At 45.0% G+C, this 16,294-nt stretch overlaps 1 protein-coding gene across 3 annotated transcripts in view; it reads left to right on the top strand.

Moving 5' to 3' along the window:
- Positions 1–15,761, top strand: part of LOC143283439 (myosin light chain kinase A-like) — an 84,182-nt gene extending 68,421 nt beyond the window's left edge. For all 3 annotated transcript variants that reach the window (XM_076589676.1, XM_076589677.1, XM_076589675.1), the window contains exons 7-13: positions 1,139–1,226; positions 2,602–2,677; positions 4,939–5,051; positions 6,895–6,980; positions 8,425–8,709; positions 9,900–9,953; positions 14,357–15,761. In XM_076589676.1, the coding sequence (XP_076445791.1) occupies positions 1,139–1,226; positions 2,602–2,677; positions 4,939–5,051; positions 6,895–6,980; positions 8,425–8,709; positions 9,900–9,953; positions 14,357–14,554 (900 nt within the window). In that variant the 3' untranslated portion in view covers positions 14,555–15,761. The remainder of the gene's footprint in view (positions 1–1,138; positions 1,227–2,601; positions 2,678–4,938; positions 5,052–6,894; positions 6,981–8,424; positions 8,710–9,899; positions 9,954–14,356) is intronic.
- The last annotated feature ends 533 nt before the right edge of the window (positions 15,762–16,294 follow it).

Genomic DNA, 16,294 nt, shown 5'->3' with positions numbered 1-16,294 from the left:
TAAAAAAAAAAAAAAAGATAAATAAAAAAAAACATTGAAAATAAAATGAAAATAGTTTTAATGATTGTATGATTCTTATTTGTTGGAACGTACAAAGTGTAAGCGTTAGCAGAGCAAAACACATGTGCAGAGATTTGACAGAGCAAAAAGAGGGAGCATGTTCCAGACTTTAAGATGGTGTGTAAGTGCTTTGATTTGTCTCTCCTAAGGAGGAAGGTGGCAGAATGGTTAAGACGCTCAGCTGCCAATACAGAGAGTCCGTGAGGGTGTGGGTTCGAATCCCGCTCTCGCCCTTTCTCCTAAGTTTGACTGGAAAATCAAACTGAGCGTCTAGTCTTTCGGATGAGACGATAAACCGAGGTCCCGTGTGCAGCACGCACTTGGCGCACTGAAAAAGAACCCATGGCAACGAGAGTGTTGTCCTCTGGCGAAATTACGTAAAATGAAATCCACTTTCATAGGTACACAAATATGTAAGCATGCACTCAAGGCCTGACTAAGCGCGTTGGGTTATGCTGCTGGTCAGGCATCTGCTCAACAGATGTGGTGTAGCGTGTATGGATTTGTCCGAACGCAGTGACGCCTCCTTGAGAAAGTGAAACTGAAACTGAAATCTGCACAAGATTCACTGCTGTATAAATACTTATTTAATTACACATCCTTAACCGTGACCCAACTAGTGCAGACTCCGGCAGGGGTCTGACATTCCTGTCTTGTGCAAACTACTATCCGCCTATGCGGAGAAAACGAAAGTAACTACGGCCGATAACCTCCCGGAAGTAGGTAACCTCCCCTTTGTCCCGCTGGCTAGCTCCCTCTTTTTCCGGCAGCCATCTCAACACCTGTTCCTGTGCTCTTCATACGGCTAAGTTTTTTTCGCATCTCTATCTGTCTATCGATTCTTTGGCGTTTCTGCTTTTTGTCCAAATATGTCTTCAACCAGGTTGCAAAATTATGTGGCTCGATTGGGAGATCGGGCTATAATTAAGGCACGATCGCAATCGATTCGCGATCACTCTGGGCCCTCTACCTCTGCCTCTCTCAACAACGCCAACCCCACGCCTCCTCCACTTCTCCGCTACCTCCGGTTGACTACTTAATTATGTTTGTGTGTGTGTGTGTGTGTGTGTGTGTGCAGGTGACAGACTTCGGTCTGTCAGTGGTGAAGGGCGGAGTGACGCCAGACAACATGATGCAGGACTTCTGCGGCACGCCTATCTACATGGGTTCGTGTCTTGGGTGGCGTTCTGTCCTTCGTCTTGTGTCTTGTCTCTTTGTCCGTCTGTCTGTCTGTCTATAAAAAATGCAGTCCTTTGGATATTTGCAGGTGCTTAACACTATTCTGCCCAAGCCTTTTTCGTTGAGTTGCCTGCCCCTGCCTCAGTAATTTTTACCTATGTGCTGACGCGAGAGGGTAGGGTCAGGAAAATGCTCATAAAATCATTAAAGATGGGTTGGATTTTGATCAAATTTGGCATTGTTATTCAAAAGTAACTGTAGTTTAGTACTGAAGCCTTTAAAGGCAGGAAATTTATAATTAGTCCTTACATATTATTGCTAAAAGAAAAGAAAACAGAAAAAAAACCCACACATAAAACATGCTTTTTTGTACAATGCATCACAGCAGACCTGAAGAAAACATGCACTGTCTGAATGATTCACCACTTCTTCGCCTTCCTCTGAACTCAGTTCGACGAAATTATCGCTATTTTCCTCCACCACTTCATTTTCTGATTCATCATTCTCCTCCTCACTGTCAGAGTCCCATCCTGATTTCCTTGACACTTGTCCAAAGCTTCCCTCACCACACGCAGACACACACACTGCACACACACACACACAGACACGCACACACACACACACACACACACACATTCACTTATACATGCACATATATTCACACATGCAGGGTCTCCTCTGGTGTGTGGCCTCCTGGTGACACCTAAACATCAGTGGTTTCCTGCGTGGACTGCCGGCACTGGGATTGCGACAGACAGAACCTGGGTGTGGCTGTGTATGGGTGGGGGGGGGGGGGAACTGGAGTGGGAATACTGCAGATGATGGGGCAGCCGAAAAAAAAAAGAAAAAGAAAAGAAACTTGAATAAGCTCCCTGATAACCTCCGTCATTCTGATTCCCTCGCATCTTTTAAATCTCGTCTCAAAACTCACCTTTTCCCTCAGCAGTAAGTTCAATTGTGGCAGGTCCACTTCCTTTGCGTTAGCTGTGCTTGACTATGTATGTATACATACGTATGTGTACATAACTACATGCATGTATATGAATGTGTATTGTGTGCGCGTGCGTTTATGTAAGTTTGTGCCTGCCTATGTGTGAGTATGTGTTAGGGTAGCTGTTAGATACACATGTATTGTTAAAATGTATGTACGTAGTGTGTGTGTGTGTGTGTGTGTGTGTGTGTGTAGTCATATTTTGGTGTGTGTATGTAACATAGATGTAATGTTTTATGTTAACAAAGCGTTTTTGTAAAGCACCTAGAGCAGATTTCTGGATAGTGTGCTATATAAGTATCCATTATTATTATTATTATTAAATGCATTGCCTGCTAACGGTGGTCCCGTGTGTTGCATTGTGTGGCCAGCTCCAGAGATCCTGGACAACAAGACGTACAGCCAGCAGTGTGACGTGTGGGCCATGGGCATCATCATGTACACCCTGTCAGTATCTTGGCTTGTTTTTTGGGTTTTTTTGGTTTGTTTCTTTGGGTTTTTTTAACTTTTTTTTTATATACAGACATAAAGAAATCTAAAACAAAACAAAAAAATATATATATATATACATGCAGAGAGGGGAAAAAAAACGGCATATATTAAGTAAAAATTAAAAAAGGCAGTGTCTACATTTCTTCTTCCCCAGTACTTTTCCATTTAGAAGACAGGAAAAAAGTTGTAAATGGGTTGATAACATTGTGAGATATATATATATATATATACCCTACATTTCTTTGCCTCCACTCTTTTGACTGGCCTTCTTTACATCATTCTGGAGGGGGGAAAGAAATGTTGAGTGTATTTAAACAGAATTTACAATTTCTCCATCTTGGGAATAAAACTGAACGGAAAGAACACAAGGAAAGAAATGTGGATAGTGCCCCCCCCCCCCCCCCCCCCCCCAAAAAAAAAATAATAATAAGACCAATGCAAACATCAGAAAGAATTTTTTTTTTTTTAAACCACACGTGATGATTTATTCACAATTTTAAACACTGCCAGAGCCTAAAATTAAAGCTATTTCGGCAGTAAAGAAAAACCACACATATAGCGAGGAAATAAAAGAAACGTTCAATGGAAAAAAAATTTTTTTTAAATCAGACCAACACGACCAAATTGTTTTACCGAAAATTATACATGAATTGCAAGTCTTATCTTTGCCTCCTCCCCTCCCCCCCCCCCCCCCCACCCACCACCCCTCCTCTCTCCCCCCAGCCCCTCCACATTCTTCACCCCTTACCCTTCAGCACACACACACAATTATATATTTATGCACGCCAAACATTCACTTTGTCAAATGTCATGTTTGTACATATATACATTTCGAAAACAGTTAAAAGACAATATTCTACATGGAGTTGATGAACAGTGTTGTTTGTATCTGCAAGCATAGCCGTGAGTATTTCTTCTTTCCTTTCTTCCTTCCTCCCTTCCTTCCTTCCTAGCTTCCTTCCTTCCTTCCTTCGTTCCCTGCCTTTCTTTTAGTCTGTCTGTCTGTCTGCACACTGGGTAAAGTATGTGAAAACTCTGTGCATGTTTGTCATGTGAGCTGTGTTGTTTTTCCTCCAGCATGGGTCTTCCCTTTCTTCTCTGTCCCTGTTGACAATGTGTGTGTGCGTGCGTGTGTGTGTGTGTGTGTGTGTGTGTGTCTGTGGGATTGTGTGTGTCTCTCTCTCTGTGTGTCTTTATGTGCGCATGCATGTTTCTTCTGCTGTGACTGTTGGAAAAGTGTGCACTCTCTCGCGCTCTCTCTCTCTCTCTCTCTCTCTCTCTCTCTCTCTTGCCAGCAGTCACATTTCCAAGCATGTAGTCGTGCAGTTTGACAGTTTGATATGTGTGTGTGTGTGTATCGAGATATATGGATATATGTGGTGTAGCAGTGTCAGTACAAATAATACATGTGTTAAAGAATGTGCATAGACACACATACACACGTAGAGGACTGTCTTTGGCTGGGTTTTGTTTCAGAAACAAAAAAAAGAAAAAAAAAAGAAAAGAAAACTGGTCGGTAAGCAAATATACATGAAAATATTCTAACTAGATGCTACAACCTGGTGGTAATGTACCTTACCAAGGAAGAGCAACTCAGATTGTGCACAGGCGATTGTGCTGTCTCACACACACACTCACGCACGCACACACGCACGCACGCACACACGCACTGCCCAGCCACCCCTCTGAGCACTCAAACATTCCCCGACTGTGTGCGCACATAGACGTGCATTTACACGCGTTCATGCTGACCCGTGCAGACACACACATGCGCACACATGCGTTCACAACTGCATGTACAGTTGTTGGCTTTGTGGTTCAGTGTGTGGGTGTTCACTTTCGTTCTTGTGTGTTTTGGATTTTTTTTTTTTTTTTAATCCTCAGAATTGTTATCTAACCCCATCTTCCCTGCCCCCCCCCCGCACCCCTACCCCCCCCATCCCCCACCCCCTCCCCACCACTTTTTTTTTTTTTTTTTTTTTTACTTAAAAGAAAATGTCTGAATCACAGTAGCAGAACGATGCCAAGTCAAATAAGAAAGCACACACACACACACACACACACACACACACACACACAAAGATGACACTGTTTACAAACTGGGATGTTCACAAACTGTTTTAGCAGTATTGATGTGTTCACAATACATGTGTTCACTGGTGTGTGTGTTCTGAGAGTGTCTCAGTGGGACGTCGTGTTTTTGGTTGTGTGTGCAGAATTTGTGGCTATCCTCCTTTCCGTGCAAAAGATGAAGCCTCCTTGTATGACTTGATACGAGAGGCAAATGTTCAGTATGATGACCAGGTGTGGCCATCAATCAGTGAGGAATGTGAGTGTGGGCACTTTGTGTTGTCACACAGTTGTGTGTGTGTGTGTTTGTGTATGTCTGTGTGTGAATGTGTTGTGGGTGTTTGCGTTTGTATGTATGTGTGGTGTGTGTGTGAATGTGTGTTTTGAGTGTTCAGGTATGTGTATATATGTGGTGTGTGTGTTTGTGTGCATATGTGTGAATGTGTGTGTGTGTGTGTGTGGAGGTTATGGTGTGTGTGTGTGTGAGTGTGTGTGTGTGGAGGTTATGGTGTGTGTGTGTGTGTGTGTGTGTGTGGAGGTTATGGTGTGTGTGTGTGTGAGTGTGTGTGTGTGGAGGTTATGGTGTGTGTGAGTGTGTGTGTGTGTGTGTGTGGAGGTTATGGTGTGTGTGTGTGTGAGTGTGTGTGTGTGGAGGTTATGGTGTGTGTGTGTGTGTGTATGTGTTTGTGTACGTGTGCGTGTGTGATCATGACAATGGTGTTCTGTTCCCTTGCATATTCAATGATTGAGTGTGTGTGTGTGGTTGTTTGTTGTGCATGCTTATCTGGATTTGATGGTTTTCTCTGCATGTGTGTGTGTGTGTGTGTGTGTGTGTGTGTGTGTGTGTGTGTTGCATATACATACATGTTTGTGTGTTTGAAACGCTAGTGCACATGTGTAAAATAAATATGCTTGACAGTTCAGAAACGGCTCAGTTTGGATTGCTCGCACATGTTGGTGTGCCATTCAAATGATACATCAGTGAAAGATAAGCCATTGGATTGGTCCCTGTGCGTGTGTTCGCACGCTCACATGTATTTGCACTTCTGTGGTGTGTGTGCACACACACATATATGTATGCAGATGCATGAAAGCACTTGTTTTTGTAACTGTTTTCAGAAAACATGTGTCTGCTTTGTGTGTCCACGGATTATGTCTGTCTGGTGATGGAACAACGTCACATCATCATCCTCAGTTTTAGAGGGACAATAATGATGGATTGTGTTTGTTTGCAAATTGCCGGTGTTTGTCAGAAATGGCGGCAGGTTGGTTTTGTTGTGATTGTGTGTTGATAAGAAGCAAGGTTAAGATGCTGATCTGCCAATACAGTCTCTGTGAGGATCTGGATTCTTCTTCTTCTTCTTCTTCTGCGTTTGTGGGCTGCAACTCCCACGTTCACTCGTATGCACACGAGTGGGCTTTTACGTGTATGACCGTTTTTACCCCGCCATATAGGCAGCCATACTCCGCTTTCGGGGGTGTGCATGCTGGGAATGTTCTTGTTGCCATAACCCACCGAACGCTGACTTGGATTACAGGATCTTTAACGTGCGTATTTGATCTTCTGCTTGCATATACACACGAAGGGGGTTCAGGCACTAGCAGGTCTGCACATATGTTGACCTGGGAGATCGTAAAAATCTCCATCCTTTACCCAGCAGGCGCCGTCACCGTGATTCGAACCCGGGACCCTCAGATTGAAAGTCCAACGCTTTAACCACTCGGCTATTGCGCCTGTCGAATCTGGATTCAAATCCTGCTCTCCCCCCCTTTCTCCTAAGTTTGACAGGAAAATCAAACTGAGCATGTAGTCATTTGGATGAGACGATAAACGGAGGTCCCGTGTGCAGCACACACTTGGTGCACTGAAAAAGAACCCATTGCGACAAGAAGTGTTGTCCTCTGGCAAAATTCTGTAGAAGAAATCCACTCCGATAGGTACACAAATACACATGCACGCACTCGAGGCCTGACTGTAACACGTTGGGTTATGCTGCTGGTCAGGCATCTGCCTAGCAGACGTGGTGTAGCGTGTATGGATTAGTCGGAACACAGTGACGCCTATTTGAGAAACTGTAACTGTCGTTGGTGTGATGGTGCAGGTAAAAACTGTATTTTGGGAATGCTGAAAGTGGACCCAGCTCACCGTCTGTCGGCGGCAGAAGTCCTGAACCATCCCTGGATAACGGTGAGTCTCTCTCTCTCCCTCCCTCTCTCTCTCCCTTTCCCTCTCTCCCTCTTTCTCTCTCTCTCTCCATCTCTCTCTCCCCCTCTCCCTCTCTCCCTCTCTCTCTCTCTCCCTCTCTCTCCCTCTCTCCCTATCTCCTGTAAACCATTTCTGCCCATTTTGTCCTGGCACCCTGGAAGACGAATTCCATTTCATTTTTGTGTGTCCTAAATACGGTCATATCCGCCAGAATTATATTTCAGAGTTCATAAATATCAATGACAATACATTGCTTCCTATTCTACAAAAACCCATGTGTTACCTCCCAGAGAAATCTTGCTATGTACACTTATTACGCTTTAAAATTTAGAGACGAGTTTACACAATGAATGAATTAGTATAGCTATAAACATGATGAGTACGAACATGCTATGTATTTTTCATCCAGTTATCAGTTACTCACGTATAGTACACCTTTTTTTTGTTTGTTTTTTTTGGTGTGTGTGTGTGTGTGTGAAGAGCGATTGAATTGCCCCATTGTATCCCCCACCCCTTTGTGTATGGGCCAGTGGCCTTCCCAGTTAAACCTGTGTCAGTGTCAGTGTCAGTGTCCCTCTCTATCTCTGTGGCTGCATCCACCTCCCCGGCCCAGTCTTGCTCTCTTCCACCTGCTTCGACCCACTCTGTGGCCGCCTACCCACACTCACACCCTCCCTCCACACTGCTTTGTCTGTAAGTGGACCTTACGCTTGGAACAAGCTCCCTCTTCCAGTTTTGTCATGTCTCTGCTCTCAGTTCTTTCAATTCTGGTCTTTAACTCACTCGGGACGACAAGTTTTCTCCCTTGCTTTTCCCCACAGACGGCCCATTTGTAAGGGTTTGGAAAAAAATTACGAAAAATATAAAATACTGTGTAAGAAAATGAAACTTTCAGAACTGGTTTATTACGTGTTGAGCTATTACATATAAAAAAAATCAAATTCCTCATCTTATTTTTACAGTTTTGCCTATGTAGAAAATACTGCCAATTTTTCACCCCGAATCACCATACCCATACTCGCTTTCTGCATTAAATTCGCTTTCTTCTTTGTCATCATCCACCTCTTCAATGTCCAACCTTTCAGTTTGTCCGGAGAGAGTTAAACCTTGCCTCTTTCCAAAACTAGCTCTCCCCTCCCCACCCCCCCAGCTTTTTCTGCTGTGCAGCTTTCTCTGGCTTCCTGTTCACATGTATTTTTAACTGTTTGTCTGTTTAAAACATTTGTTATTATAATTATTGTTGTTATTAGTGTGGTGTCAGTGTGTGGAGGATGTTCTGATCGCCCCCAGCTGCTCTTCAGTCCCCTGCCGCCCCCCCTCACACTCACGGGCTTTGTCAGTCGGAAAGCAGTGAGACCCGAAAGTGAAAAAAAGCTGCGGGTGGTTGCGTGTGTTGGTGCGTGATGTCGTGCGTTGTGTGTTGCAGGGGGAAGCGCGGGACACGAACCAGCCGGCCAACGTGCTGGAGATGATGAAGATGTGGAAGGACGAGCTGCGCAACGACTTGGACAACCCCAGCAACGAGCAGGATGACCGTGTGGACTCCTTGGAGTGCCCCAACCCCCCCATCACCCTTCCCACCATCTCCACCGCCACCACCACCACCACCACCACCTCCTCTGAAAGCAAGGGCAAGGTAGTGGGGGGCGGCGTCCACAAAAAGTCATTGTCACAGACTGCGTCACACAGCAGCAGCAGCAGTCACAAAGGAGTGAGCAATTTCCTTGTTTGTTGTTTTGTGTGTTGTTTTCTTTTCTCTGTGTGTGTGTGTTTGTGTTTCTTTTCTCTGTGTGTGTAATTGTGTTTGAGGTGTGTGGGTGCGGGGTAGGGGTATGTGTTTGTGGTGTGTTGGGGGGTAGGTGTAATTGTGTTTGTGGTGTGTGGGTTGGGGGTAGGGGGATGTGTTTGTGGTGTGTTGGGGGATAGGTGTAATTGTGTTTGAGGTGTGTGGGTGCGGGGTAGGGGTATGTGTTTGTGGTGTGTTGGGGGGTAGGTGTAATTGTGTTTGTGGTGTGTGGGTTGGGGGTAGGGGTATGTGTTTGTGGTGTGTTGGGGGGTAGGTGTAATTGTGTTTGTGGTGTGTGGGTGGGGGGTAGGGGTATGTGTTTGTGGTGTGTTGGGGGGTAGGTGTAATTGTGTTTGTGGTGTGTGGGTGCGGGGTAGGGGTATGTGTTTGTGGTGTGTTGGGGGGTAGGTGTAATTGTGTTTGTGGTGTGTGGGTTGGGGGTAGGGGTATGTGTTTGTGGTGTGTTGGGGGGTAGGTGTAATTGTGTTTGTGGTGTGTGGGTGCGGGGTAGGGGTATGTGTTTGTGGTGTGTTGGGGGGTAGGTGTAATTGTGTTTGTGGTGTGTGGGTGGGGGGTAGGGGGATGTGTTTGTGGTGTGTTGGGGGGTAGGTGTAATTGTGTTTGTGGTGCGTGGGTGGGGGGTAGGGGGATGTGTTTGTGGTGTGTTGGGGGAGTGGGGGTATATGTTTGTGGTGTGTATGTTTTGTGTGTGTGTGTGTGACATCAGACGATATCAAGTCAAAGGGATGTTTGTTGAGGATAAAGAGTAAGCTGATGCAGCTTTTCTATTTCCATCCTCCCTTTTAAGAGGGTGGGGGGGGGGGGAGAAACGATAGAAAAAAAAGAAAGAAAGAAGGAAAACCAAAACATGAAAACTAATCATTACAAGTAATACGTAAGACATTCTGTTGAGAGACCAAAAAAGACAGCAAATAAGCATGCATATGTGATGCTGACCCAATTGTAACACACAACAGCAACATCCATATAAGTGTGTGCGTGTGTGTGTGTGAAAGACAAAAAAAAAGAAAAGAAAAAAAAGAGAGATAGATAAAGAGGGGGGCAGAAATTAGCAGCATCTTGTTGTATCTCTTGTGTTATGTTTGGCTGTGTAGAGTCCATCAGATCACACCTTCAAACGTGGTCGAGACAGCAAATCACCAACAACTGTAAGTCAGAAAGGATCTACAATAACAGTGATAAGTCTTTGCTTTACTTTAACCAACAACAGCATCAACAAACTCACATGCACTGGCGTGCACACACACACACACACACACACACTCACACGCATGGATGCACATTTGATCAGGTAGTAGTGTAGAGATTCAGCACTGTTCAAGATTGAGCACTATATAATAATAATTATGATGATGATAATTATATAGCGCTGAATCTTGTACAGAGACAAATCAAAGCGCGTTCACACCAGTCATTCACATGCATGCATAACTCTAAAACTGGAGAAACTGAAGACAAGGAAGAGGCAGGGAAGGAAGGCTATCTTGGGAAGAAGTGGGTTTTAAGGCCAGACTTGAAAGAGCTGAGTGCAGAGACCTGACGAAGTGAAAGAGGAAGTTCATTCCAATCACAAGGTCCAGAGACAATGGGGGCCAACAGTGGAGTGTTTGAATCTGAGTATGTGTAAACAGAGTGGATCCGAAGCCGATCATAGAGAGCGAGATGGAGTGTAGAGGTGAAGGCAGCCACAGAGATAGGAAGGGGCAGATTTGTGAATACATTTATAACATAGAGTGCTGATCTTGTACTTTATTCTGTGTGAGACAGGGAGCCAATGGAAATGTTGCTAAAAAAAAAAAAGATCTTTTCTTTCAAAGGACAAGTCGGGCAGCAGTTTTGTATGTGCTGAAGGGACTGAATGGATGAAGCAGGCAAACTAGACAATAGAGAGTTACAGTAGTCAAGGCGAGAGAGAAGGAGAGAAAGGATGAGTCTAGAATTTCTGAATGGAACTGATGCACCGCAATGGACAGTAGCAGGACTGACATGTCTGACTGATAAATTTTTGCATGGATAGTGTGTTGTCGAGGACAATGCAGAAGTTCCTGACTGAACTGGAAAGAGGGATGGATGTACTGCCAAGTTTGATTGTGTCAGTTGTGGTAGAAGAGTTTTTATTTAGTTCCTGTGATCATTGCTTCAGTTTTGTCCACATTCAATCGTAACATATTTAGGGTCATCCAGTTTTTAATGTCCAGGAAGCAGTTGGATGTTTCTTGCAAGAGTGACGGCAATTTTTCAGGGGTATCACTCTTCTGGAGTCGAGTGTCATTAGCATAAGAATGATTACTAACATTATGGCGGTTGATAGTTTCAGTGAGAGAGGCAGTATACAGTGTGAAGAACACTGGGTCTAAAACAGATCCCTGTGGGACTCCATGTTCGATTTTAATGGGTTCAGACTGGAAATTATCAACAATGACAGACAGGAATCAGTCAGTGGGATAAGATTTGAACCAGTTGAGAACAGTACCGTTGATACCATATGTAAATTGATGATGGGAAAGAAGGATTGAATGGTCTATCATGTCAAAGGTGGCTGACAAGTCGAGAAGAGTGAGAAGGTAAATTTTTCCTGAGTGGGACACTAGCAGTTGATTATTCAGGATGTGAGAAGAGTGGTTTCAGTGCTGTGGTCAGCACGATAGGCAGACTGAAAAGGGTGGATGAGATTGTTGAAACAAAGGTGGTTGTTGAGCTGCTTCAGGACAGCTTTTTCAAGGAGTTTGGACAGGAATGGAAGATTAGAAACTGGTCGATAGTTTTTCAAAATGTTTGCGCCAAAGTTGGGTTTCTTCAGAAGAGGCCGGACAATTGCAGTTTCTCCAGTGAGAAGGGGCGAGTTGACAATATTGGTGATTGTGGGGAGAAGCTGTGAGACACACTGGGAAAAGACAAAGGCTGGTATAGGATTGAGCACACAGGATTTTATTGTCATTTCTTTCAGGATTTCATGGACTTTTGTTTCAGTCAATGGATTAAAGGAATGGAGAGGAGCAGGATGAACAGGTTGGAAAGGCATTTGGTCCAAACTGGTATGAATATTTTGGACTTTTTCGAAAAAGAAAGAGGAGACAAACTTCTTTTCTTCTCAAGTTCTCGATGCCACATCCACCAAATCTCTTTACTCTATCATGTCAAATCTTCTCGGTACTGCAAAAAAGACTCCTTATCCTTCTGCCAACACGTTATCTGAACTCCCCAATGTCTTCTCTTTCTTTTTCGACAAAGTCCAAAGTATTCGTACCAGTTTGGACTAAATGCCTTTCCAACCTGTTCATCCTGCTCCTCTCCATTCCTTTAATCCATTGACTGAAACAGAAGTCCATGAAATCGTGAAAGAAATGACAATAAAATCCTGTGAGCTCGATCCTATACCAGCCTCGGTCTTTTCCCAGTGTGTCTCACAGCTTCTCCCCACAATCACCAATATTGTCAACTCACCCCTTCTCACTGGAACGTTTCCATCCAGTTTCCAAACTGCAATCGTCCGGCCTCTTCTGAAGAAACCCAACCTTGATGCAAACATTTTGAAAAACTATCGACCAGTTTCTAATCTTCCATTCATGTCCAAACTCCTTGTAAAAGCTGTCCTCAAGCAGCTCAACAACCACCTTTATTTCAACAATCTCATCCATCCATTTCAGTCTGCCTGTCGCGCTGACCACAGCACCGAAACCACTCTCTTCCACATTCTGAACAATCTACTGATAGCGTCCGACTCAGGAAAAATTTCCCTTCTCACTCTTCTCGACTTGTCAGCCGCCTTTGACACGATAGACCATTGAATCCTTCTTTCCCGTCTTCATTTTACATTTGGTATCAACGGCACTGTTCTAAACTGGTTCAAATCTTATCTCACTGATCGATTCCAGTCTGTTGTTGATCATTTCGGATCTGAACCCATTAAAATTGAACATGGAGTCCCACAGGGATCTGTTTTAGGCCAAGTGCTCTTCACACTGTACACTGTTCCTCTCGCTGAAATTATCAACCGCCATAATATTAGTCATTCTTATGCTGATGACACTCAACTCCAGAAGAGTGATACCCCTGAAAAATTGTTGTCGCTCTTGCAAGAAACATCCAACTGCTTCCTGGACATTCAAAACTGGATGACTCTAAATAAGTTACAATGGAACGCGGACAAAACTGAAGCAATGATCATAGGAACTAAACAAAAACTGTCTTCCATCACAATTGACATAATTAAACTTGGCAGTACATCCATCCCTCTTTCCAGATCAGTCAGGAATCTCGGTGTTGTCCTTGACAATACACTGTCCATGCCAAAATTTATCAGTCAGACATGTCAGTCCTGCTACTGTCAACTGCGGCGCATCAGTGCCGTCCGGAAATATCTGTCCACTGATGCAAACTTGTCGTTTCTCTCATTCTCTCTCGCCTTGACTACTGTAACACTCTATTGTCTGGTTTGCCTGCTTCATCCATTCAGTCCCTTCAGCGCATACAAAACTCTGCTGCCCGACTCGTTCTCAGAAAGAAAAGATCTGAGCACATCACTCCTCTTTTGCAACATCTCCACTGGCTCCCTGTCTCACACCGAATAAAGTACAAGATCAGCACTCTATGTTATAGATGTATTCACAAAACTTCCCCTTCCTATCTCTGCATCTGCCTTCACCTCTACACTCCATCTCGCTCGCTACGAGCGGCTTCGGATCCACTCTGTTTACGCATACCCAGATTCAAACACTCGACTGTTGGCTGCCGTTCTTTCTCTGTCTCTGGACCTTGCAGTTGGAATGAACTTCCTCTTTCGCTTCGTCAAGTCTCCACACTCAGCTCTTTCAAGTCTGGCCTTAAAACCCACCTCTTCCCAAAATAGCCTCTCTTGCCTGCCTCTTCCTTGTCTTCAGTTTCTCCAGTTTTAGAGTTATGTGTGCGTGAGAATGACTGGTGCGAAAGCGCTTTGATTTGTCTCTGCACAAGATTCAGCACTATATAAATACCGTGATTATAAATCGTTAAAGTGTTGGACTTTCAATCTGAGGGTCCCGCGTTCGAATCTCAGTAACGGCACCTGGTGGGTTAAGGGTGGAGATCTTCTGATTTCCCAGGTCAACATATGTGCAGACCTGCAAGTGCCTGAACCCCCTTTGTGTGTGTACGCACTCAGAAGATCAAATATGCATGTTAAAGATCCTATAATCCATGTCAGCGTTCAGTAGGTTATGGAAACAAGAACATATCCAGCATGCACACCCCCAAAAATGGAGTGTGGCTGCCTACATGGCAGGGTAAATAAAACAAATTGGTCATACACTTAACATGTTACATATCTGAGTGTGTATGTGTGCGTGACTTAAACCTGACTGAATGACACAGGAAATGAATGATGAGCGCCCGATGGCAGCAGTCAGTCAGCTCTACCCAGGTAGACAGCCTGTTGTGTAAATGACCCCATGTTTGTAAAGCGCTTAGAGCTTGGTCTCTGACTAAGGATAGGCACTATGTAAATATCCGTATCATTCACTGATCATATATAACTACATGATGATGATGACAGTGACCACTCTCTGATCAACAGGGCAGCAGAAGGTCCCAGAATAGCGGCTGCTCCCTACCCGTGCCCAGGAACTCCTCACGCTCCACCACCCCCTCCAGCTCCAAGACCACCACCACCACCACCACCACCGGCAACGGAGTCAACAAGGCCGTGTCGCCTGTGGGAGCCTCCTCCTCCTCTAGTAAATCCTCCCTGGGCAGCAAGACCAAAAAGAAGTGACCGGCGTTCTGAGAGAGAGAGAGAGAGACTCCTGTGAATTCCCAGTCCCAGCCACAGAGCTCAGGGCGGCTTCAGGGCTTGTTGCGCGGGTTTGACGTGTGGGATTCGGCACCCAGCTGCAGTTGTGTTTTTTTTTTTGTTTTTTTTGTTTTTTTTTTTAACAGAGACACAGCGCACAGACATGACGGCAGAGATCGGTGAGAGGTGTGGTTGCTGTGAGGAGTGTGAGATAGGTAGACTGTGCGATTGTGAGCACCACGTCAACACAGCCTGGGGGACAAAGGAGGGGAGGTCAGTGGTGTGTATGGGGTCATCGGCTGAACAGGTGGAACGGACCTTGTGCGAAGTTACGTACGTATGTACGTACGTCAGGGATGGCCAGTCTTGTCTGTTGCAAGGCATTCGCAGTGCTTTCTTTAAACATGTCTTGCAGTTAAAGTCGGTCTGAACTGAGTCAAAAAGCGTTGTGGAAAGAATGAGTCGGTAGATTTAGTCTTTTGTGGGTATGTTTTGTGCTTTATAGTTTTGTTCTTTTAGCTGCATGATGTTGTTTTTGTCCATGTGTTGTGGTGCACGTTAGTGGATCCTTGCTCATAGACTGCGACAAACAAAGTGATCAGTTCTTTGTTTGATGGGTTTTTTCTTTATGTTTGTGACACTTGGTTTATGTTTGTGTCACATGTATTTTGGATTACTTTTTTTTTATTTTTATAATTACCAGGTTTTTAATGCCAAGTGGTCCAAGTTTGTGAAAAACAAAACACTTGTGAGTGTGCATAGTCTTCACTAGATAGGGTGGTGTGTGGCCACACGTCAGCACCTGTTGTTGAATTAAGGAGGGAGTGGTGTGTGGCCACACGTCACCACCTGTTGTTGAATTAAGGAGGGAGTGGTGTGTGGCCACACGTCAGCACCTGTTGTTGAATTAAGGAGGGAGTGGTGTGTGGCCACATGTCACCACCTGTTGTTGAATTAAGGAGTGAGTGGTGTGTGGCCACACGTCACCACCTGTTGTTGAATTAAGGAGTGAGTGGTGTGTGGCCACACGTCACCACCTGTTGTTGAATTAAGGAGGGAGTGGTGTGTGGCCACATGTCACCACCTGTTGTTGAATTAAGGAGTGAGTGGTGTGTGGCCACACGTCAGCACCTGTCGTTGAATTAAGGAGGGAGTGGTGTGTGGCCACACGTCAGCACCTGTTGTTGAATTAAGGAGTGAGTGGTGTGTGGCCACACGTCAGCACCTGTTGTTGAATTAAGGAGTGAGTGGTGTGTGGCCACACGTCAGCACCTGTTGTTGAATTAAGGAGTGAGTGGTGTGGCTTGTTGTGGCTGGCTTCATTCCCAGGACACACCTGTTGGACTGGGCTGTAGTCCTGGCTGGTCGCCCTGGACAGGCCAGCAATGGAAAATTTTATTTCTCTGTCCACAATTGACAATCAAAAAAACAAAGCTTGTTACCCTTGTCTGTGCATGTGTGTGTGTGTGTGTGTGTGTGTGTGGCAGAGAGTGGTGACAAGAGAGTGGATGATGCGTTCTGTACACCCCACCCCACTCCACCACAAGGGACTCTTGCTTCAGCTGTCTCATTGAGCAAAAGACTTTTGTGCCTTATTGAATGGAATGTGTGTGTGTGATCATCACCCCACCCCCACCCCACCCCACCCCACCTCCCTCCCCAGTCGCACATTCCACTGCCCTCACCATGTTCACGCATGCATGTGGCTCAGAGTCGTCATGA

The sequence above is a fragment of the Babylonia areolata genome, chromosome 6 (genome assembly GCF_041734735.1).
Source record: "Babylonia areolata isolate BAREFJ2019XMU chromosome 6, ASM4173473v1, whole genome shotgun sequence".
Taxonomy (NCBI): domain Eukaryota; kingdom Metazoa; phylum Mollusca; class Gastropoda; order Neogastropoda; family Buccinidae; genus Babylonia; species Babylonia areolata.
This window is presented reverse-complemented; position numbering and strand designations above follow the sequence as displayed.